Source organism: Palaemon carinicauda, chromosome 14 (assembly GCF_036898095.1).
Source record: "Palaemon carinicauda isolate YSFRI2023 chromosome 14, ASM3689809v2, whole genome shotgun sequence".
Lineage (NCBI taxonomy): Eukaryota > Metazoa > Arthropoda > Malacostraca > Decapoda > Palaemonidae > Palaemon > Palaemon carinicauda.
The window spans coordinates 9739531-9764804 of record NC_090738.1 but is presented as its reverse complement, the minus strand read 5'-3'; the positions used below and the strand labels follow the sequence as shown (position 1 = coordinate 9764804).

General features: G+C 40.8%; 1 protein-coding gene across 2 annotated transcripts in view; it reads right to left on the bottom strand.

The window, feature by feature from the left end:
- Vps13B (vacuolar protein sorting 13B) overlaps window positions 1–25274 on the bottom strand; it is a 418333-nt gene that overhangs the window by 230221 nt on the left and 162838 nt on the right. For both annotated transcript variants that reach the window (XM_068386782.1, XM_068386783.1), the window contains 6 exons: window positions 16787–16921; window positions 15157–16005; window positions 14898–15037; window positions 14136–14288; window positions 13763–13979; window positions 8182–8413 (listed from right to left, as the gene is read on the bottom strand). In XM_068386782.1, the coding sequence (XP_068242883.1) occupies window positions 8182–8413; window positions 13763–13979; window positions 14136–14288; window positions 14898–15037; window positions 15157–16005; window positions 16787–16921 (1726 nt within the window). The remainder of the gene's footprint in view (window positions 1–8181; window positions 8414–13762; window positions 13980–14135; window positions 14289–14897; window positions 15038–15156; window positions 16006–16786; window positions 16922–25274) is intronic.

Below are 25274 nucleotides of genomic sequence, written 5' to 3'. Positions count from 1 at the left end.
CGATAAATGCACAAACTGATGGGAGATGCGCAAGATGAAGGAAAAGGTTTGGGAGGATGGATGGCGATGGAGTGAAGAAATCCATAGGTGACTGGAGGATAGATGTGAGACCAGCAAACGAGCATACTAGAAATAGGAATGAGTGACAAGCGATTGTGACGCAGTTCCAATAGGTCTCCTTCTACCTCGAATCACATTGGTGACTGCTAAAGTAATGGCAGTAGGGAAGTCAGCATACGAAGCTTAATTTGTGATGGAAAACGGGAGATGATGGGCTGTGATACCATAGCAGTATCAACCAAACTCGGCTGAGTCCCTCATCAGGCAAAGAGGAACAAACAGAAGAAAAATCCTCTTGTTCTGTTTTTTATTTTGGCTGTCTCCTAAAATTAGGGGAAGTGCCAAGGTAGATAGATAAATAGATTAATAATAATAAATCTTAATAGATCTTGAGAGTCACATCTCTGCCTGACCACCTTCTCAAAGGCTCATACAGGGTATTCGTAAGACCCTTGAGAACAAGAGTCACATCCCAATCTTGGACCCATAGGTTCGGGAGTGGGTAAGACTACTCGAAGCTCATCACAAGCATAAACACTCTCCATGAGACCCATGAGAAGGGAAAGTCTATGCTCTTCAGTCAAAAGACCAAACGCCAGGACTGAGCGGTAGCTTTTCCAGCGGTGACTGAGAGGTGCCTCTCGTGGCAATGGAAGACATGGGATACTACGACCTGTACTGGAAAAGTTTTGACCGGGAAGTACCTCATCTACAGCAGAAATTGCAGAGAAGACTTACTTTCTTTGATAGATAGCTGCAGAGGACTGTAACAGGAACACTAAATCTCCTGTGCAAGCCTCAGGGAAAGCCTTTCACTTGGAAGAGAAGCTGTATTGTCTCAAACCATGAAGTGCAAGCGACTTCACGAATTGTAGGTACATAGTGGTACAGCTAACTGAGATGGTTAGTCCAAAACGTAATTCTCTTGACAAGAGGAATGTACCTGGCTAAAAGCTCTTCAGTGTTGATACACCACACAGATGTGCATATACTTTATAAACTTGCAAAGTTGACAAACTACTACAGTGTTGATGTTGCTCATCAACACTACTGAGTGCCTCCTCAAACAGTCTTGAAATGCTTACAGATCTAGAAACACTGCTTGCATTTCAATAAATTGATGAGCTGAAGAATTACTCCGATAACCACACACCACAGGTGACCACGTTATACAGGTGCATGCTCCACCTTCTGAGCTGCATTTATTTTGTTACAATACCCTGTTTTCTCCCAATGCTCCTATCTACCTTCTCCTTTCTGTTTTGCTTCCTCCAGTCATATTTCCTTCACTTTTATCTTACACTCGTATCTGAGAACACTTACATGTCCAGTAGGACTCCCCTGGTGAATTTCTTTTTCTAGACAACCGGAAGATCAGGCTATGCCTCTTGTCTTACTGGAATAGGATGGTATTGGGAATCCCTGAACCTTAAACAGTAATCTTTCAAACACCACTGTAGGGATTTCTCGTGGAGGCGCTCGAGTGGAAAGAGCTTTTCCAACAAGGAAAGTGGCCAAGAAGAATCTGCTAGTACCGAACTGCGATGTTGTTCATGATCACTATCAGTCTGTGAGATAGGGGGGGGGGTATGGAAAAGCTAGCAACTACCCTTTTGAATCTGTTAGTATTGAGCTGGGATGTTATTCATGAATACTATTTGTCTGTCAGATAGGGGGCCAGTCTATAAAAGCTAGTAAGTACCCTTCCCAAAGCACACTCACTACCCATGATTCAGCCCTGTGCTGTCAGGGTGCCAAAAGGCATGACAGACATCCCCCTACTCATGGCATAAGGAGACACCAGTGTTCTACTTTTACCTACCCTTTTCCCCCTTTCACGATCTTATCAGACTGGGGCTTTGATAGGGCACAGATTCCCTTCAAAAGGAAGAGGTCGCAAGTGGTCCTCATCGGAGACTAGAGAAGGTTGCAGACCTTCTTACCTCTGATCCTGCATGCATGCCCGCCTCCGAAGATTTGGCAGCACATACCTTCGATAACCCAGAGCCCTTCAAAGAGATTGCACAATGGATCAGGCAGACCTGCAAAGTAGTCCGCCACTTTTCCACCAATGCCAGCATGTGACTCTTATGAAGGAGAGACATGGCTGCTAACACTTCCTCTGGACCAAGTTTTTTGAGAGTAAAGAAACCAGAGCATCATTCCTCTTTAAAACAAAGTTGGTCCACTGGTTCACTGTCTAGTGTGCTAAGAAGATCACTGCCATCCCATCAGACAGCACAAGACACCTAAACTTCTGTATAGATTCAAGGATTGAAAAACCTGTTGTCTTTGAGGGTTACGTTCCGCACATGACAGCTTGTTAAGCCACACAACAGCCTGAAGGCTATCTAAGAAAGACTCCATGGCCAACGACTCATATGTCGAGATGGACATGCCTTCTGACTTATTTCTCTCCATGGGGATACCCTACAACAGAATGCAAGCTGACAGATAACCGTGAAGAGGCGATAATGCAACAGACTGTGGCACATAGAACCTTCACTGCATTGAAAAAGCATGTGGCAGGATCCTGTTTCGCTGACTGGAAGCACAAGAGTTCTTAGATTGACAGATCTGATCCACTCGATCCAGGACCAACTAGGACGATCTGACCATGGCAGCTCCAGAAAAAGCCAAAGCACTTAAGGGGCACCAAAGTGGCAATCAATGGCTGGGGTCCTATCTGGAGGCGTCATCAAGGGTGCCTCACCCAGTTCATTGCACTCATGAACTTCAAGAACGTTCATAAATGAAAATTCTAACTCGCCATTCCCTGCTTCTGTTGGTACTAGTCTCGAATACCTTCATACCTCGCAGGGAACAGGGTTCGGCAGGCTACTCCCTCTCCACATTAAGCGGAACAGAACCTCCAACGTACTAGGGGACTAAAGCAGAATCTGGCCAGTAGTCGCCAGGGAGGGATAGATCTCTAGTACTTAACAAGGCAGAGACAAAAGCACCTGGTAATCTTTCACCTGATGATCAAGGTGAAGGAGGAGCACTGACACCATGCACAGAGCTGCGAACCCCAAACTGCTGGTCCATGACCGTCAGCAGATCTTGAGAGATGCTTAAGTTCACAACAAGCGATAACGCAGTATCCTCTTCAGAAGGGAGCAGCAGTCCACCCTCCAGGCAAGAAAGGTAAAGAAGTATGCTCAAGTTCTTCCAACACAGCTGAGAGATGTACACAGGCACGCATGGACCTGTGTACCTCTGTCCACGGGGCTGGTGACCACCCAGGTGTCATCGACTCACCCCTCAGAAGGAGAGTGGTGTCATCAAAAGTCCTATTTATGTGACTACAACTGGTCTTCAAGGATAATTTTGACTAATTCTTCTTTCTATAAAAAGAAGTCAGAATTAGAATCGAAAGAGGAAGAGGAATAGTTGACATCTGGACAATCATTAACGATGAAGCTCCTCCGAGGAGAGAAACCACAAGGGTTGCTCTACCATAATACTAGGTGCCCTTGTCTCAAAATGGGATACAGAGGTACCCCAATCAGAAAAGAAAGAAGTCCACCATCCACATAGGAAAGGTGGAGTGTATCCTACCTCTTCCAACATATGGCCGACAGAAGGTAGACACTGGAATGCACCTGTCTCCCATCTGACTACTGGGCAGCAAGGAGAGCCCAAGCCATGGTCCCAAGGGGCAATGACACAAGGCCTTGGGATAGGGCCAGGATCCCTCATCCCCCCCCCCCCTCATCCAAAAAGGAGAAGTGGTGTCGTCAAGAGCCCTATTCTTGCAACTACAGTACAAATGGCCATTCTGGACTTCCTGAACTTCCTATTCTTACCATTAAAAGTATCCGAATCAGAAAATGAAGGAGGAAGAGTTGGAATTGGAAGACGAGCAAACTTGTCTCTTCCTCTTACTAACCTTCTCCTCCCGGCTATACCAGCAGAGAAGTTGGGGTCTGAGCAACCATCAACAACAAAACTCCTCCACGGAAGAAGCCATACAGATTACTTTGACATAAACCACAACACTCGGGAACAACCAAAAGGCAAAGGAAGCAGCAGGCACATACGAAGGGAGCAATGGGCCCAGGGTCAAGGGCACAGGGGCAGTGGTGACAGGCACAGGGGGACAGCACTGAAGCTAATCAGCAAGGACACCCACCCAGAAAGTAAGTAAAGGTTACCGGCCTCCAAGCCTTTTTACATTCTTCCAGCTTCAGCAGTTTTCATCTCACACAGGTGGAAGCCTTCTTAGTAGCCTACATAGCTGCTTTTAGGGGTTAGGCGCATTACATGGATTACCACTCGGATCCTTGGGATATGAGTCACTAACATTGTGGCACAGTGATCACAGCAGTCACTGGTGTAACTACTGAGGTCACTGGCACTTGGGGGGGGGTTGCTATAGTTACTTGCTACCTAAAAAATGCATTGAGGGTCTACTTACAAGGCCTCTACTTACAAGGCCTAAGGAAGGCTAAGCATTCTTTAGGTTCATAATCGTCAACGTTTTACAACAAAGAGTTTCCAGAACATGTTGGTGTGTGGCGATAACCTTACATTCCACCAACCCTGAAAAAATTTCTCGATTTACATCCAGGTTCTCCCTGCTCCTGAAGCATATTTCTCAGGTAGGCAAGAGGTATATACACAGAGGTTTCAGAAAATGGTAACCTCAATGAAGAGATCTAAATCCTAGTCTCTCAAGCTTGTCGAGGGGAGTGCCCAAAATGATACAGGAGAACACTTAAGATTTCCAGCTGCTCAAAAAATATTGTACGACCCCCTAACAGGAGGCAACGATCTACACTTGATAATAGGGATGACTGCAAATAATTTTGCTCATAATTGCTGAGCGAGTGGATCTAATGCTGGTTTAGCTATTGGCTGATCCAGTGTACACCATCATTTTCATTCCTGCTTTTTTCCATCATCAACTCAGACTATATCAATCATTTAAAATAAGAAATATGAGAGATAGAAGGCAACAGTATGTACATGCTTGTTGCGGCGAAGACAAAAGTGAAGTCTTTGACATTCGCATACTCATCCCTGTCGTTAACTACCTCATTAAAAATTTCAACGGCCAATCCAGTTTTGATTAAACACTCCCTATTTTGAAGGAAAAAAGGTTTGTATACATGTAGGAACTACAGTATTCAAAACATCCTGTAAAATTTAGTAAAATTTATTTCATCATCATCACCTCCTCCCATTCCTATTGATGCACAGGGCCTCGGTTAGATTTCGCCAGTTGCCTCTATCTTGAACTTTTTAATTTAATACTACTTCATTCGCCATCTCTTACTTCACGTTTCATAGTCCTCAACAAAAAAGGCTCGAGTCTTCCAACACTTTTTGTGCTTTGTGGAGGCCAGTTAAATGTTTTGTGAACTAATCTCTCTTGGGGAGTGGAAAGAGCATGTCCAAAGCCTCTCCATCGACCCATCACCATGATCTTATCCACTTATGGCACTCGAGTAATCTCTCTCATAATTTCATTTCTAATCCTGTCCTGCCACTTACCTCCCAATATTCTTCTAGGGGCTTTGTTCTCAAACCTACAAAATCTGATATATATTGTTTCGTTGTCATACCACAACTCATGTCCATACAGTAACACCAATCTCACTAAACTGATATATAGCCTAATTTTTTATGTGAAATTTCAGGCAATTTGTTTCCACATTTTACTTCACATAACCATTGTCTGATTTGCTTTTTTTTCAATCTTTCATTAAACTCCGATTCTAAAGATCCTGTAATAGAGATCATAGTTCCTAAATACTTAAATGTTTCTACATACATACATATACCAAGGCACTTCCCCCAATTTTGAGGGGTAGCCGACATCAAACAAATGAAACAAAAAAGGGGACCTCTCCTCTCTACATTCCTCCCAGCCTCAAAAGGGACTCAACTGAGTTCAGCTGGTAGTGCTAGGGTGCCACAGCCCACCCTCCCCCGTTATCCACCACAGATGAAGCTTCATAACGCTGAATCCCCTACTGCTGCTACCTCCACAGTCATCCAAGGCACCAGAGGAAGGAGCAGGGCCTCCCGGAACTGCATCATAATCGCCCGCCATTCATTCCTATTGCTAGCACGCTCTCTTGCCTCTCTCAAATCTATCCTCCTATCACCCAGAGCTTTCTTCACTCCATCCATCCACCCAAACTTTGGCCTTCCTCTTGTATTTCTCCCATCATCTCTTGCATTCATCACCTTCTTTAGCAGACAGCCAATTTCCATTCTCTCAACATGGCCAAACCACCTCAACACATTCATATCCACTCTAGCTGCTAACTCATTTCTTACACCCGTTCTCACTCTCACTACTTCGTTCATGACCCTACCTACTCGAGATACACCAGCCATACTCCTTAGACACTTCATCTCAAACGCATTCAATTTCTGTCTCTCCGTCACTTTCATTCCCCACAACTCTGATCCATACATCACAGTTGGTACAATCACTTTCTCATACAGAACTCTCTTTACATTCATGCCCAACCCTCTACTTAAACTGATCCACCTCCTCAAGTAACTCTCCGTTCAACATGACATTCAACCACGCACCACCTTCCCTTCTCGTACATCTCATAACCTTACTCTTACCCACATTAACTCTCAACTTCCTTCTCTCACACACTCTTCCAAATTCTGTCACTAATCGGCAAAGCTTCTCTTCCCCATCTGCAACCAGTACAGTATCATCCGCAAACAACAACTGATTTACCTCCCATTCATGGTCATTCTCGTCTACCAGTTTCAATCCTCGTCCAAGCACTCGAGCATTCACCTCTCTCACCACTCCATCAATATACAAGTTAAACAACCACGGTGACATCACACATCCCTATCTCAGCCCCACTCTCACCGGAAACCAATCGCTCACTTCATTTCCTATCCTAACACATGCTTTACTACCTTTGCAGAAACTTGTCACTGCTTGCAACAACCTTCCACCAACTCCATATAACTTCATCACATTTCACATTACTTCCCTATCAACTCTATCATACGCTTTCTCCAGATCCATAAATCCAACATACACCTCCTTATCTTTTGCTAAATATTTCTCGCATATCTGCTTAACTGTAAAAATCTGATTCATACAACCCTTACCTCTTCTAAATGTTTCTACCTCACTGATCCTTTCTTCCAATATCTCATCTTCCATTGCATATTCCAATCTCACCATCTCCGTCTATTTTCTATTTATCTTGAGCCCAACCTCATGTGATATTTCATGCATTCTGGTAAGAAAGAACTGCAAATCCTGTGGTGTTCTGCTAATAAGGACAGCATCATCAGCATACTCTAGGTCTGCTAATTTCTCATTACTAACCCAGTACAATCCTTCTCCATCATCCACACCATTACAAAATCCATGAGGAGGATAAACAACACAGTTGACAACGCATTCCCTTAGAGAAGTCCACTGTTCACTGGAAATCCATTTGATAAAACCACTAACATTAACTTTTGAGTTGCTATACTCATGAACAGACTTAATCAAAGTTACAGATTAAAGAGGAACTCCATAATAACTCAGGACACTCCACAAAATTGGTCAGTGCACACTATATCAAAGGCTTTTTCATAGTCCACAAATGCCATCAAAAGTGGATTTCTATATTCTACACATTGCTGTACATGTCTTAAAATGAAAATTTGGTCAATATACCTTCTACCTTTTCTAAATCCTGTGTGTTCATCTCAGCTTTTCATCAACCTTTCTTTTTAGTAACTTTAGAATAAGCATACTGTGCTACATATTTTCATGATAACTAACATAAAAGTGATGCCTCTGTAATTATTGCAATCAGTCAGATCTTCTTTTGCCATTTTCATCAGCATTCCTAGCTCCCATTCATCAGGTTTTGCCTCTTCATGCTACATTCTACAAAATAATCTTATAAGTATTCTGGGAGTCACTTCATTTTCGGCCAATATCATCTCAGTAGTTATTCCATCGTATCCGGGGATTCCCTTCTCTATTTTTTTTTAATGATAGCTTTGTCCTCACTAAAAATACATATATTAAAGTAAACTAAATATAAGATAATAATAGGATAAGGAGCATTTACCTCAAACTGTAAAATGTAAAATACGGTAAAATAATTAAAAAAGAAACCCACACACCTTTTAGTAAAATGGAGTATGCTGACTGAGGTCACCTTGACCTTAACTTTTGAATACACTTGGTGAAAATCAAGAGCTGTAGTGAGATCTTCTAATTCCGCCCGCAACTTTCTGCTCTCTCCTCCATCATTAGCATAGAGAGACGCCGACACACGAGCAACAGTCCACTGAACCCAAGCTGTTACTACTGGGCCTGAAGAGGACTGAACATCTGCTTCACTTACTACTTGAACTGTAATAGAAATTTCTGATTAACAGTAATCCTGAGCAAAACTGTGCAAAAGATAATATATTGACAAAGAAATCTGTACACCAATAAAATGAGATGGAGACACATATCCCACATCTTTGTAGTTTAAAAATAAAGAAGAAAAGAGAAACATTCTAAATCTTACGCTAAAAATCCCAGTTAGTTGGAAAGAGTGTTGATTACTGTTATCATTAAATATTGACTTGTCCACCACGCAGACACACTCAACTCTCATGCAGGTAGCATGAAGGATTCATTCTCAACTCTCATATGGGTGGCATGGAGGATTTGTAAGATCCTTTGAGATTCGGGGGCAGGATTTGAATACAAAATTCCTCTGTCGTAAAGCAAACTCAGTTCTGGCTTACCATTTATAAGCTTAGTGATGATTTTTTCTATTACCACTCTCTACTAATTTTTCTTGATATAAAGCTTGTTGGAAGTTTCATTTTAGAGCTGAATAACCATAAATTCCTTTGGCATGTTAAACAATGAAAAACAAGGTTACAATAAAAAGGATGAGCTGACTTTAGCTAAGAATAGAAATTTCTATATCTTTGGGGGAGGGATAAAATAAATTCTGTAGCGGCATATTCTAAAACCTGAAATACAGTACTAAATCTATTTCATCAATATGAAAAAGTAATAAAAAATGCCCTTTTAAATTATATATATTTTCTTGTCATTTGTGCTTCTAATTGCATCTGCAATCATAAAAGAGAAACCTATGATCATCAATTTAGAAGTGACAAAGTGGTAAATTTGTTTTCATGGCCAGTAATTTTGGGAGGAGAGTCAAACCATCCACAAAAACTTGAAGAATCCTTTTTTTATTTTCCATTAATGACTCACATGAGGATAATTGCATGAAATAACTTATCTTCACCAGTCACAAATAGTTAATAAACTTATCACATTTTATTTTATGTACTACAGTATGACTTCTTTCATACTGCTGTACAGTATAGTCAATAATCAGTTAATCCAAAAAAAAAATTTCAGAATTTTAACAAACTTTCCTAAATTATTTTTTCAATGACCCAACATTCAATGCTGATTAAAAATAAGGCTCCCAAAATGTTTCAAAATAGATTCTGGTTTTGTCTTCTACATTCAGGGACTGGATCAAGAAAACAAAGCTTGGTACAATACAATTTATGTATTAAACTAACTTCCTTCAAAATCAAATCACCACCACTACAAAAGCCTACGTCTCCCTTGCTTCTTACCATATTATATATAATTATCAATTCAAAAGTGTCTACAGCCTTTGAACAGGTGTAATGGAACTAGTAAATGTACAGGATTTAATATTTATACATTATAATCAATAAAAGCAAGCAACACATACAGCTGTTCTGAAGAAGTGTTTTAATTCTTTCATTCTACCTTGTTTTGAGTATTATTCTCCTGTCTGGTCTTCAGCTGCTGATTCTCATCTTAATTTGTTGGACAGAAACTCACGGTCTATTAAATTACTTATTCCTGATCTAGATATTAATCTTTGGCACCGTCGTTCAATTAGTTCATTATGCATGTTGCATAAGATTTTTCATAACTCTGACCATCCTTTACATTCAGATCTCCCTGGACAATTCTATCCTGTTCGTAATACTAGGCAGGCAGTTAATTCTAATAGCCAGGCCTTCTCCATCATGAGGCTCAATACTACACAGTATTCTATAAGTTTTATTCCAGCTGTTACCAAGTTGTGGAATGATCTTCCTAATTGAGAAGGTGAATCAGTAGAACTTCAAAATTTCAAAGTTGGAGCAAATGTTTTTATGTTGACCAGGCTAACATGAGTCTTTTTATAGTTTATATATGACATACCTGTTTTTGACGTTAATAGTTTGCATATGACATATCTATTTTGACGTTGTTACTGTTTTTAGAATGATTTATTGTTAATTTGTTCTCATCATTTATTTATTTCCTTATTTCCTTTCCTCACTGGGCTATTTTTCCCTATTGGAGCCCTTGGGCTTATAGCATCTTGCTTTTCCAACCAGGGTTGTAGCTTAGCTAGTAATAATAATAATAATAATAATAATAATAATAATAATAATAATAATAATAATAATAATAATAATAATAATAATAAATGTCCTACATTAGCTTGTGTTTATTCTCAAAGGAAGTGAGAGAGAACATAATTCCTTTTCATTAGAAATCTTACATATCTGTATGGATAAATTTTATGTTGGAGTGATAGATTATAGGTTTAAGGCCATTCTTAGCGCTGGATCCTATTTCTGTTAGTCAGTAATTCCATCAACTTCATGTTTTTATTACTATTACCCAGCAATATCAGGAAATTTTCCTGGTTTCCATAAAAAAAGTTTGGAAAGTTCCATCCTTTTCGTAATACTAGGCATGCTGTTAATTCTAAAAGTCAGGCCTTCCCCATCATGAGGCTCAATGCTACACAGTATTCTTCAGGTTTTATTCCAGTTGTTACCAAGTTGTGGAATGATCTCACTAATTGGGTAGTTGAATCAGTAGAACTTCAAAAGTTTGATCTTGCAGTAAATATTTTTATGTTGAACAAGATGACAAAAGTTTTTTAAAGTCTATACATAAATTATCTGTTTTAATGCTTCATTACCTCTTATATCATATATTTGTTTCCTTGTTTCCTTTCCTCACTGGGCTATTTTTCCCAGTTGGAGCCCTTGGGCTTATAGCATCTTGCTTTTCCAACTAGGGTTGCAGCTTGCCTAATTATCATCATTATCATTAATAATAATAAATAATAAATAATAATAATACATGCATATACCAAGACCCTTCCCCCAATTTTGGGGGGTACCTGACATATAACAAATGAAACAAAAAAGGGGACCTCTCCTCTCTACGTTCCTCCCAGCCTCACAAGGGACTCAACCGAGTTCGGCTGGTACTGCTAGGGTGCCACAGCCCACCCTCCCCCATTATCCACCACAGATGAAGCTTCATAATGCTGAATCCCCTACTGCTGTTACCTCCGCAGTCATCCAAGGCACCGGAGGAAGGAGCAGGGCCTACCAGAACTGCGTCACAATCGCTTGCCATTCATTCCTATTTCTAGCACACTCTCTTGCCTCTCTCAAATCTATCCTCCTATCCCCCAGAGCTTCCTTCACACCATCCATGCACCCAAACTTTGGCCTTCCTCTTGTACTTCTCCCATCAACTCTTGCATTCATCACCTTCTTTAGCAGACAACCATTTTCCATTCTCTCAATATGGCCAAAACACCTCAACACATTCATATCTACTCTAGCTGCTAACTCATTTCTTACACCCGTTCTCACCCTCATTACTTCGTTCATAACCCTATCTACTCGAGATACACCAGCCATACTCCTTAGACACTTCATTTCAAAAACATTCAATTTCTGTATCTCCGTCACTTTCATTTCCCACAACTCCGATCCATACATCACAGTTGGTACAATCACTTTCTCATACAGAACTCTCTTTACATTCATGCCAACCCTATATTTTCTACTTCTCCCTTAACTGCCCCCAACACTTTGCATCCTTCATTCACTCTCTGACGTACATCTGCTTCCACTCCACCATTTGCTGCAACAACAGACCCCAAGTACTTAAACTGATCCACCTCCTCAAGTAACTCTCCGTTCAACATGACATTCAACCTCGCACCACTTTCCCTTCTCGTACATATCATAACCTTACTCTTACCCACATTAACTCTCAATTTCCTTTTCTCACACACCCTTCCAAATTCTGTCACTAATCGGCCAAGCTTCTCTTCCTCGTCTGCAACCAGTACAGTATCATCCACAAACAACAACTGATTTACCTCCCATTCATGGTCATTCTCATCTACCAGTTTCAATCCTCGCCCAAGCACTCGAGCATTTACCTCTCTCACCACTCCATCAACATACAAGTTAAACAACCACGGCGACATCACACATCCCTGTCTCAGCCCCACTCTCACTGGAAACCAATCGCTCACTTCATTTCCTAATAATAATAATAATAATAATAATAATAATAATAATAATAATAATGATAATAATGATAATGATAATAATAATAATAATAATGATAATAATAATAATAATAATAATGGTAATAATAATAATAATAATGACAATAATAATAATAACAATAATGATAATGATAATGATGATAATAATAATAATAATACTAATAATAATAATAATAATAATAATAATAATAATAATAATAATAATAATAATAATATTTGAGTAGTAGACTCTCTTTCATGCAAGTTTTGTTGAAAATAATAGCTGCCACAGTTGCATTGATCTTATACTCCGTCTTCTCAATGGCTCTTATTATCTTCTTTTCAGGATTACTGCATACAGTCTGTAACTGAGCAAAAGTCATCCTTCATGGTGGGTAGTCAAATTCAGGAATTGGCGAATCAAGGTTTTAATGTAAAGTTTACAAATCCGGTAAAATTTACAATTCGGGAGGGTATGCATACCCTCTCGGAAAGCGCTCCCACCAATCAGAGCCCAGCTCCCAGAGGACGAGATAGCGATTCATCACCCATGAGTGAGTAGGAAGGCAGTCCGACTGTTCTACAGCTGCTCTCAGCGAGCGGCTTAGCCAATGAGGATCAGCTATTCTATTCACTCTGCCCACGACGCCCGAGGCAGCCAATGTAAATTCGCTGCCTCTCTGCCTAAGCCAGATTTGTCGTATATAATGACGTAGCTCTCATCGTTTCCAACAATCAAGCCTGAGGAAGGGAGACAGCACTCCCGAAACGCATAGCTTGGTCACTGTATTCTTTTACCCGAATTGTAAATTTTACCTGATTTGTAAACTTTACATTAAAACCTTGATTCGTCAATTATTCCTGAATTTGACTACCCACCATGAAGGATGACTTTTGCTCAGTTACTGGCTGTATGCAGTAATCCCGAAAAGATGAAAAGAGCCATTGAGAAGACGGAGTATAAGATCAATGCAACTGAGGCAGCCCTTCTTTTCAAATAATAATAATAATAATAATAATGACAATAATACTCTTCTTTTTAGTTGTGCTTGCTAAAATGCGTCAAAATCTTTGTCTATTCTTAATGATGGTTTTAAAATCTTTTCCATTTAACAGGAGATCATTTTTCCACATACAGTAATGGTTTCAGACACTCACAATATTTAAAAAAATGCATTAATACATAAAGGCACTGCACTAGATTTTATGACATATCTGTCATCTATAGGAAATATAGCTGACTGATATGTCATAAAATAAGTTATACAACCATGTTTAAAGTGCAGGCCTACAATGAAAGGTTATATTAGGTTCAAATACAAAAAAATTTCATTAAAATTACAAACCTCTTTCTTCCTCAATTTCTTCCACTTCAGTAACTAACAAAGTGTTGGGATCAGAGCTGCTGTGATTCAGCTGCTTGGGTGGTGTTTGGTTATGCGAAGGCTGAAACTGCGACTGGAGGGGAGGAGAAGTAGACTGGTGGAAAGGAGGCAGAGTAGTAGGTTCTGAGGAAGCTTCTAGAGGCTGAGGAGCAGGTGTAGAAGATGTGGATCCTCCAGGCTGCAAAATATTATTCTTTCAAAAATCCAAACAATACATGTTAGGATAACATCTTTAATTTTTTCTAAAATAAACTTCATACATCTGCAAACACCTTACAAAGATAACAGTCTTTGAAACACTAAAGTTATACAATATAGTACTGTATATACTTACATATTCTTTTGGAGGTTTTACAAAGAGTGAAGCCAGATTCAATAAATTCTCCAAGATGGTTACATGACCCACGACTTGGCATCGACTGCCACAAAAGTCCAATGGTGACATGTCTGTGTGAATCACTATACCAAGCTGGTTAAGAGAAGGACCCTGAAATGTAACATTTTGTTAGTTTTTTCTTAAAGCAGCATAAAAAAAAAAATTACTATAAGATTAAATAATTTCCAATCCCTGCATTCCTGATTATCAAAACTTTCCTCGCAGCTCAGAAATTGATATGCAATGATCAGTTGATCTTTCCTGCATTCACAAAAGAATTGATCTAAATAACTTGACAAAAAATTCAAATAAGGATGAAAGGATGATTTCATAACTACAAGAGAAGAGAAGAAGCTGGCAGAGTAGAAGGCACAGGGCTCATGCTCAACCCCTATCATTACTAATAAATGTCTACCCTCTTGTCTCATCAATTAACCTAACACTTGCTAAGATTCCTAATACTTCTGAATTTTCAAGGGGAAGTCTTCAATTTATTTCTTCTTAAATGTAGTTAGAATAAGAGCAAGACAAAATTTGAAGAATTTGAACAGAAATACAAGAACAAAAATGTACATATGAAAAGTTAAAATAAAAAAACTTAATTGTTGAGGCTAAAAGAACATTGCTAGGAGCTTCAGATACCATCCAATATGCAGCAGACAAGGCACAATGTAAGCCATGAACCATGCAAGAAAAATACAGTACTGTAAAATTACTCACCTGGTATTTAGTTGTGATAGCTAGTGTGGCAGTTGTATTCACTGGTTTTAACACTTGTAACTTCACATGATTACCAGTACCATGTAAACTGTAAACACTAAATCCTCCTAAATTCAATGACCAAGGTAATTTATCCCGACCTGTTAAAGAATAAAACAGAAATAAAGAGAATCAATTGAAAACAAAATAGTTCGAATGTGCACAGTTTAAGACATTTCTCCTTATATTTAATAAAACATAAAAATATGTTGCAACATACCTGTGGCCCAGAGATCTGAGGGTAACATAACAGGTACATCATACACATTTTGCAGAAGATTTTGCTTTTGAGCTGCATTATGAAGAACTAAGTGTGGGAGACACAGTACTAAGGTATCTCCCAGTATTCTCTCACTGCGTGTCAGATAGGTGCGATGTACAGCATTGACCAGACCTGACTCAGATGCAATGCTGAGAGGAGATGAGGAGAGAAATATTGTGGCTGTATCCAGGTCTACGTGAATCAAAAGTCTACTTAAAATGGGGTACCACTCTATGAATTTTTCTTTCCATGACTTAGGGGGCTCCTCTACTGCTGACTCTTGTGTTGAGAATAGTATTCCTCTGCTTCCTGTTTTAGCTTCTGACAAAGTTGCCGTTGAAGACTCTACTTTGGTTACCTCAGATTCAGATTCAGATGGCTTTCTCTGGGGCTTTACAATCCCTCTCACTTCAGATATCTTTTTCAAGAATACCATTTCAGTTAGAATGTCTGAATCTATTTTTCTTGGCGAGTATCTGAGCCACTGCATGAGCTGTGGGTCAAACAGCACGGCTATTTTCTTCATTCCAACTGTAAGAACACTGGGGACACTCTCATTTCTGTTGTCTTTAGGAAACTGCACCACAATTTTGATTAGCTTATCAGATGCAGACAAAGTCTCTGGAAGCAGCACCTCAAGACCAGTATTGTCCTCTGGTCCTGAAAGTAGGAGGCACAAGAGATCGCCCTGAGGTCGGTGCAAACCTACTGACAAGCTCCCCACCGTTGCCATATTTCCATTCAGTGACAAGGTATCACATGACTTGGCTTCAACATGACCTACTTTCACAGCTATAACTGGTAACCCTGTGGAGGTAAAACATAGGCTATCAAAAACGTAATTTTAATAATGAAATTTACGATATCTATACTCGCCTGATGTTCATAATGCTCTCTAAAAGCCTGGTTTTATATTGCATTATACCATAAAACTAAAAGCTTCCAGTTTTCTTTCCTTTAAACAGGCCTAAGCCTCTAGTACAGTATTAAGATAGTGTGGCGGATAATGGCAATAACCTCGGCTTCAGTACTGTATGCCCCAGTCCCTTTATATTTTCAGTCTCGAAGTTGAAACTATATCTTGAATTGTCTGAATAAAAACGTGAAAGTACTTACCTGTCAAGCCTATCAAATCCACTCACTGCTTTTCCTTGCTGCTCCAAGGGCTGTTGAATGTGTTTGAATAAAAAACTAGGTGAAAACTGTAAACCCATTTAGAATTGAAACTTCTAAAACGGGTCTTTAACCTCCCAGCATTTTATGGACTCAGAAAAATGTTGTAAAAACTCTGGAGATGGATCTAAGACATTTTCCCAAGAAGATTGAAAAGACAGAGGGGCTGAGGCATACCCAAGCTGAGGTTATTGCCATTAACTGCCAGATTATCTCAATACTTTATTAGAGGCCTAATGCTATTGAAAGAAAACAAAATTTCCAGTTTTAGGTGCACATCAATATATTACCAGACTTCGAGAGAGAAACATTATATACATCATGGGAATTTCATAAAAATACAGTACTGTACTACCATATATCAGGAAAATTTCAAATTGGTTTGATAAACTAATAGCTCAAGCATGCAGCTTACTTCGAACAGACAGAGAGTCTTCCACTAAAGTATCCTGATGAAGACGTTCTGGTTGTGGCTGTACTTCTTGCCATGATCTCAATAACTGGTAGCATAACATTAGCTGGGGAGCGCTAAATTCAACATTTAAAGTATCTGTAAAAGGAATAATTCAAATTTGCTTGTTTTCTATAGTTTCCAAAAATTGAGGTATTTTCTAGGCCAACATGTTTAATAAATTTATGTATTTCAAAGTATTTTTCACTATCATATGGTTAGAATTATGAAAAATTTAAAGTAATTTGTATTTTTCCTAACGATACAAACCTTGAGCTCTATATTAGGAAATATACTTTTGGCAAAGCTGGAAGACTAGCCATAAGACTTTAGCAAGGTATAACTACCCCAAAGCTAATTAGCTGGGGTTAGGGGGTAGTATCGGATACTCCACTCACACCTGTGGTCAATCGTCCCTTTTAATTGCAGGCAGGTCTTCCAGGGAGATAGGTGATGGCTGGCCATATTTGCATAAAACGCTCAAGGTTTGCATTGTTAGGAAAAATACAGATTACTTTAAATTTGTCATTTGTTCCGACACTAATACAAACCCTTTCGCTCTTTATTAGGGAAGACTCACCTAAGGTGGGTGGAAGTCATAACCAACTGGCTGGTTTTTGACCTGGGGTATTCCTTCGTGCTACGCACGCTTTATAGAGGAATAGCCCTGACACCTCGCTAAACTTCCGTGCATGTGCAAGCGCTAGCGGCCTGAGCAGTCAGTATGATTGTGTGATGCTAACAATGAGACTTGTCCAGGTAAGAATTCTCAAAGTCCTCGGACTTCTTGAACAAACCATAAACAATGGCCAATTACCACCTCGCTAAGGGATATAATATGAGGACGCAACAAAATATATGTACATATATCAGGTCACACAAAGGATGTGGTTATACCTGCAGAAAGTGGAGGCCAGCTTACAGCGTACCGTAGGTGCTGGGCCTCAAGAGAGGGGAAGATGAAAGAAAGAAGATGCCAGTCCCTCTTACCATTCATCCCAGACTTAATCCCAGGTAATGCAGCCCTTCACCATCTGTTACTTGTCCATCAAGGAGCTTGAGGTGTTTAAACCACTTACTGTGCAGCCACCACAGGTCCAATGGAGAACGTCTTCATGTTCCTGTGGGTTACGTCTTGCAGAAAATGGGCGGTGAAGATTGTCGGACGCTTCCTTATGCCCACTTGTTGTACCTACGCCACAGAGTACTTTTCCTAAATGCTATGGGTATGATTATGCCCCTAACATGTGAGCTCTTAGTTTCCGGGATTGCAGAGGAGAGTTAGGATTTGAGGGGTGCTCTATGACCTTGTGAATCCAATCCAAGATCTCATTCTTTGTGACTCTCCTCTTAACCTCCCCACTGCTGACAAACCTCCTTCCACTGAAGTTCGATAGAGGTAAACCTCAGCACCCACACTGGGCATAGAAGCAGTTAATCTGGATCATCGGTTATATCACAAAGACTCTCAATCTGGAAGGGCTCAAATCAAGAATCTGTTGCTGCCAGATTCTGGGTCTTGCGACACACTCAGAAACAAAGTAGAGCATTACCTGTCCCCAACCCTTAGTATGGGAGATGTTGACAAAGTAAAGAAGGGAGTGCCATCAATCAATTCTCCTGGCCGAGGCCAAAGCGAGCAGGAAGGTTGTCTTATGCGTTCGGTGAAGATTTGATGTCTGACACAGCAGCACCTAAGATACTCCTTTCTAGGATCGCAGAACACTAACTACGTTCCATGCAGGTGGTCTAACTTTCGGTTAATGACAGGTACGTTCGAGACTCCGTATGAAGATATAAAATTCAAAAAAAAGAGGAAAGTCCTTTCCGTCTAAAGCTGAGGCTTAAGGCTGACCAGTAACCTTTGAACGTCGACAAAGAGGAGTCTCCTCCCTAAGGTTTCAAAGGAACTCGCTATCACAGGAGTAGTGGCATCGATAGCAGCGATACCCTTCCACTACTTCCACCACAGAAGACTGCCCGCTTATCCTGGTAGACGTCGATTGAAGATTCCCTGGGTTGACCGGACAATTTTTTCACAACAGGCTGCACAACGCCCCTCTCCGAGAGGAGATGCTGTGCTGAATAACTTCCCGGTATGAAGTTGTAGGGAATTCTACTGCTTATTGAAAAACTTTCTGTGTGGTTGTCTGCAAAGATCATGACATGTAGGGGGGTCCTTCAGCACCTCTGAAAGCAGATGTAGAAGGTTCGGAAACCATTCTGCCTGGTGAGACATCGAAGCTAAAAGGATCATGGATAGGCTTGGAGGCCCTTCCTTGTTGAGTAATCTTCTTACTAGGCCAACAAGAGGGGGGAAGAGGAATATATCAACATCTATGGTGTCCCCCTGTTGTTGAAAAGCCACTTGCCAAGAGCTTGGGGAAAAGGTACTAACAACTGATACATACGAAGTTTGTCAATTAAAGACGTTACAGACAGGTCTACTGTTTGTGAAAACCACAAAGTCGGGCTTCTGTTAGGTACGTGATGATCCAAAGACCACTCAGAGACAACTACCTGAGTCACTTTACTCAGATTTTACGCAAGTACATCTCCCTTGTCCAGGATGAGAAGCTGAAAGGGCGCCGAGTTGTCTTCGTTCACCTTAACATTTCCCAAGCTGGTTGGCATAGGTGCTGTGAAGAAGTACCTCCTTGATTGTTTGAATATAAGCCACTACCATGGTTTCATCGCTCATCAACATCATGGAGTGTCCTGAAGTCCTGTTGGAACTACTAGAGGGGTGGAAAAACTGCCCTCATTCCAGGAGGTTTATATCGTAATGTTGTTAGGATTCGGACCAGAGTCCAGAGGCCATGTGATGCCATATGCAGGCCCCCTCCCTTCTTTCAATGCATCTGTGAAGAGCATCGATTCCAGGGGGAAGAGGGAAGATCTAATCCCCTTGAGGCGGTTGGAATCTGATGCTCGTCTGTTGGTCACCAAACGCTCCAAAGAGGACAGGTGGCCTTATCAGACAGAATAACCGATGTGCTGGTAGTGAGTCTAGTAAAAAGAAAAGGCTTATCACCTTTTTCAGTCTCTCTAGCATGCACTCGGAAGGAAAGACTTTTCCTAGTTTAATGTAAAGCAGCATTCCTAGATATACAGTACCAGTTTTGTGTTGGCTGTAGGGATGACTTCTCGAGATTTTACCACCACTCCAGATTGCGGCAAAAACTCGAGAAATCTGACTTGGTGTTGGAGAAGAGATGCCCCCCAAGTCTGCTAGAATTAGCCAGTTGGCCTGATGTCTTGACAGATGAATGCCGTTCCTGTGAGTCCCAGTTGCAACTAGGAAGAACTCCCTATAAAAAAATGGAGGTGCAACCATGTTGAAATACAGCACCTTAAACTGGTATTGCCGATCATCTACAATGATTCTTAAATACTTTCTTGAATATGGATGAACTGGAATATGGATGAACTGGAATATGGAGGCAAGCATTCCAATTCCAGTGTTGTCATGAAGTCCTCAGGTCTAACTATTTGTCTGACCGTGTCTGCCGTCTCCATCCTGAATGAAGTTTGTTGAACAAACTTGTTTGGGAGGAGAGGTCAAATACTGATATCCAGCCTCCAGGCACCTTTTCTATAAAATAGAGTCAACTGAAGAAGACTGAAGACCCCATTGTCGGACATGTTCTCCTTTCCAAGGGAACAGCAGGTTGGGAGGTGGCATTGCCTCCCTCGTGAGCTTGTGATGTAATAACGTACTCATGCATTGATGACATAAGCCTGAATATGGATGCCCATGCGAACGCTTGGGTTCGCGTGGATTGTCGAAAAACTCGCCCTCGCACCTCAACAGGTAGATAGGTATGTAATGATGTACAGTATACGCCTTTCTAGCCGAAATGTAGATTATTTTACCCCTGCAGTGAACTCAGTCACACGATGGAGTTAGCGAACAACTCATGTTCGCGTAAGCCCTTGTAAGCAAGAGTTCTTCGTTCAACTTAGACGACTTGCTCCCGAGCCAGAGCTGCATGAGTGTCACTCATCAGTACTCCCGCAGGAGTTTGGAGGGCAGTATTGTGCTATCCAGCATTAGGATCTGCTACAGGGACTGGATGAGTCATGTTGGTTGTATGAGTCATAGTAGAAGAAGAGATGCGTACTCAGAACTAGCTGACGGACTGCGCTCTGAGGGGCAGGCTAGAGAAAACTATGCAAAAAACAAAGATCACTCAGGAGAAAACCTAACTCACGGGAAAGAAAGGAGCTCCCCCACGGAGAAAAACCAGACAATGCTTCGGACTTTGCACTCCCTCCGCCAGCTGAGCTAACTCAGGCTGAGGGAGAGCGTCGTCGTCCGCACACTGACGAACAACACCAAGATCCAGCCTTAGGTTGGCCATATTTAGCCTTCCCAAGAGTACTTTGAGGAGTGCTGGATCAAAGTTGCTCTTGCAAAAGTCCCAAGGGAGCCTGAGCAAGCTGTGACAGGGTGACAAGGTGTATGAGGAGACAGATCCAGGTAGGGACTCGAGAGACTGCCGGTGCCTAATACCTTTAAAGTTTCCAACAGAGAGACCAAGGTCAACTTCTGATGAAGTTAATGCACTTCCTCTGTGCCCCTAACTGGATCAACTCCAGTAAGTAATCAGACCTTGTTAATCGCAGTTTCTTGCTTCGAGGTTTTGTTTTTTCGCCAAAGAAAAAGAAAAAAAATTCTTTGAGATGATTGTTTACCCAATTATCAAGAATTTTATTTCTAATAGTTGGCAACAGCATTGGGATGGCCAAGAACAATGCAATAACTATTAAGTAAAAATTCTCATAAAAACTTGCAATAAAATTCAAGCTGGCCATGATTTCAAATAGCCCGCACTCCTTTACACAGGGAGCGCTGCGCCCCACTATCTATCTCTACACCCAGCTGGTCCTAGCTCTCTCTGTACATTGTGTATCCATTTACGGTGGTAAAAAATTACAGCTATATTTGAAATAAACTGGATTTTGATTAAACTGGTGCTTCACTTATCTGTATCCAATAATAATGCATGTAATCACATTTTAGTATCGTATTTATAATTAAAATCATAGCAAAATATCTCATGCATTGTTTACATTCAAATCAGCTGATCAAATCTGCATAGTCCGTCCTCAACCTATATTCACTTTTACGGTATCATTCCACTGATATGACCATTCACTTTCACGAAATTACCTCACTGATATAACCCATCATACATATTAGTATGATATCTCCTTCACATTATTATTGTCCTTCAATTATTATTATCATATCCTTAATCCTTTTTCCAATTCCTTCCCAAATCCCTTTCGTACATTTACTTTACTCTCCAACACACATCTACAACGTATCTTTTCAACTCTTTTGATTCTCATTATTTTTCATGATTTCATTCATCTTCTCTTTTCTAGCATTTATTCGTCATTTTCAACTTATTAATCATTCTAACCTCTTTATCATCCGTCATTCCACGTATTCCCATTATTACATTTCATTCCTTCTCTCATTTCCAAAATTCATTGATTTCGCTAATTTATTTGAATTAGCGTAGATGTGGAGGAGGTTATGCGCAAGGAGAAGGAACTTGGCTACCACCCCCCCCCCCCCCTCTTGTCTCTTTGTCATGTTGAGAATCAGCTGTTGAAAAGTAATCTAATGCACAGGTTCTGTTTATTTAAAAGAAACAATTATTATCAAGATATTTAAGGTTTTAGTTTATAAAATAAGCTTTATTTCTGTTCAAGAAAGTATAGATATACTGTACAGTAACATATTGTGCAAGAGACAACATATAAGAAGTTGCATCATGCTTCTAGAATAGGGGCATAGGGTACAAGTCTTGAACGAAAACACCGAACACTTACAATAAGTACAGTTAAGCTGTACTGTAGTAATATTACTGTACATATATTACAGTAATATACACTACAATATCAGTGAGTATTAGGTTACAGTACAGTTTTACTAGATATGAACAACTTTTTTGGGCTCGAGCCATGTCGTCCTGATGGAAGGTTCCTATTGGTAGCTTTCTAAGGGATATTTGGCTACAGTGATATTCCCAGAGAATTGACCTTTAGGTCTCCAGAATTCCAACTCCTGGAGCGAATATCCTTAAAATTTCTCCTACGGATATCGCATAATATCAGGGGACGTATATCTTGATACAACACATAGCAATCTTCACCCCGAATAGCATTTTTGTTTCGAAGGGGAAGAGTGGGAAGAGTGGCAAAAACAGAATGGGAGCCGTTATCAAGGTTACCCCTTCCTCCTATACTATTACGAGTATCCAAGATGGCGCTCATTCCTATTTTTGTAGCAAATTCGCACGGTGGTTTTCCCTGTTGATCTAACGTTTTTGATCGCTTTAGTGAGGATTAAATATGCAATCTCCAGCTTCTTCTGCTTCTGGAGAGCTGAGTATTCATTCTTTACAGTGTATAATTTTTAGCTCCTGCTTCACAGTGAAATTGGAATAATTTATTGTGTTAAGGAGCTAGGCCTGTCACCGGAGGCGCCATGGGCACTGTCGTTCATTATGCATGTGTTATTTAGTTAGCATAACGACTTTCCCGGTTGTAATAGCATTAATAAATTAGGAAAGCTATTTAGGCACAATTATACTAGTAAAGATATATATTTTATGCATATAATTTCCTCTTTCTTATGTCGATCGTATACGTTAGAGTTTCAGCGACTTAGGTAACCGAGATCTCGTCTCGCGCTAGGCTACCTAGCCTATGCGCTGTTGTATACTTTCAGACATTATCCTCGTGTATCGTTTTATCAATTCAACGGGAGATAGTACATCTCCTAGAATTATATAACTCGATACTCGTCTCCTGTGGAGATTTAAGGGTAATCCCTCCTTCCCTCTGTGCCGCCAAAGGCGACAACCCTATCTGGTCTTGCCATAGAGTAGTTCAATCCGGCTCGACTAGGTTAGGGTTTTCTGTCTCCCACCTTTGCTGGCGAGATCCCGGCTTTGGTTTTCGACAGAACCTCAGAGTATTCAGTCATTCTGCTGGTGGCAGAGCAGCAGGGCGAATAGTCACTCCCCTGCCGGCTTACAGCTGCCGGCATAGGAGGCTAAGCCTCTCTAGGCCGCACCTGAAGTGGTAGTATGATGCCGCCACCTTCTCCCCTGCGGTCTAGAAGACTGGTCCTGTTTTGGCAGACCCTAGATTGAAGAATAGATATTCTTCCGCCGCCTAGGATGGCACCAATACTAAAACAAAGTTTCTGCCTCGTGTGGAAGTGTGGCGGCAAATTGCCGCCTACTCCTACACTTGATACAGGACCCTTTTCTCTGCTCCTCTCTGTCCTTTAACGATGGCCTAGCTATCGCAATCCTGTGGCCGTCGTCCTACAATCTCACCGCATGCCGGGTAGATTGTGGTGCCGGCCGGGCTCCTACATAGCAGCTGTATAGTCACTCAGTCTTTCCCTAATGGATGCAAGGCTCCGGGAAAGGTTGTGCCGGCTGTGACGGCTGCCGGTGGGAGACCCATCTACTGTTGAGTGTTCTTCAGTCCTCTCTTGGATTGCCATCCACATCCCTGAAGCCGGCAGTGACCGGCGTTGGAATTGTGGCTCAATGGAAGCTTGAATGACATATATTCCCCTTCCATGTTGAACCCTCATTCTGGAGGAAGGCAGTAAGGTTATGTACTTACATCCTTATTTATTGTTAACAAACATTTCAATAAGGCAGCCCTTCACTCCATACTTTCTCTCTCTCTGTCAGCTAGTGCCGCCAGGTACTAACCCAGCCGGCAGCATGCCGACTGGACCGGTGCCACTAGGTACTAACCCAGCCGGCGATATTCCGGCTAAACCGGTGCCGCCAAGTACTAACCAGCCGGCAACAAACCATGCCGGCTGGACCGTTCCGCCAGGTGCTAGCCTAGCCGGCATATTGCCGGCTGAACTACAGTATATAATTATACAGTAGCCAGTATATTTGCAGTATAGTATACTGCAGGCAGAAAACTATAGTGCAGTGGAACCTCTACATACGAATTTAATCCGTTCCAGAACCAACTTCAGATGTAGAAAATGTTCGGATGTCGAAACGAATTTTCCCATAAGAATACATTGAAATAGGATTAATCCATGGTTGAGCCCAAAAACCTATGATAACTTCTTAATAAACTACTACACATAATTTTCCCATGAGAATAATGAACAGTAAATTAGATAATAGACATGTAAATAAGAAGAATAGACATGTAAATAATAAGAATTAGCAAAAAATTATAAATAAGAAACGGGTTTTTAGCGTCACTTTACCTTAGAAACTCCAGCGCAGGTGTTGTTAGTCTTGCTACGCAGAGAGGAGACGGACGGGTGGCGAGGAGGTAGAGAGGTTAACTACGATAAACGTACACAACCGTAACTTATTCTAACTTACACTAAGTGAACTTTAACATAACTTAGCTTATTTTTTTCTTATTTTTATATTTT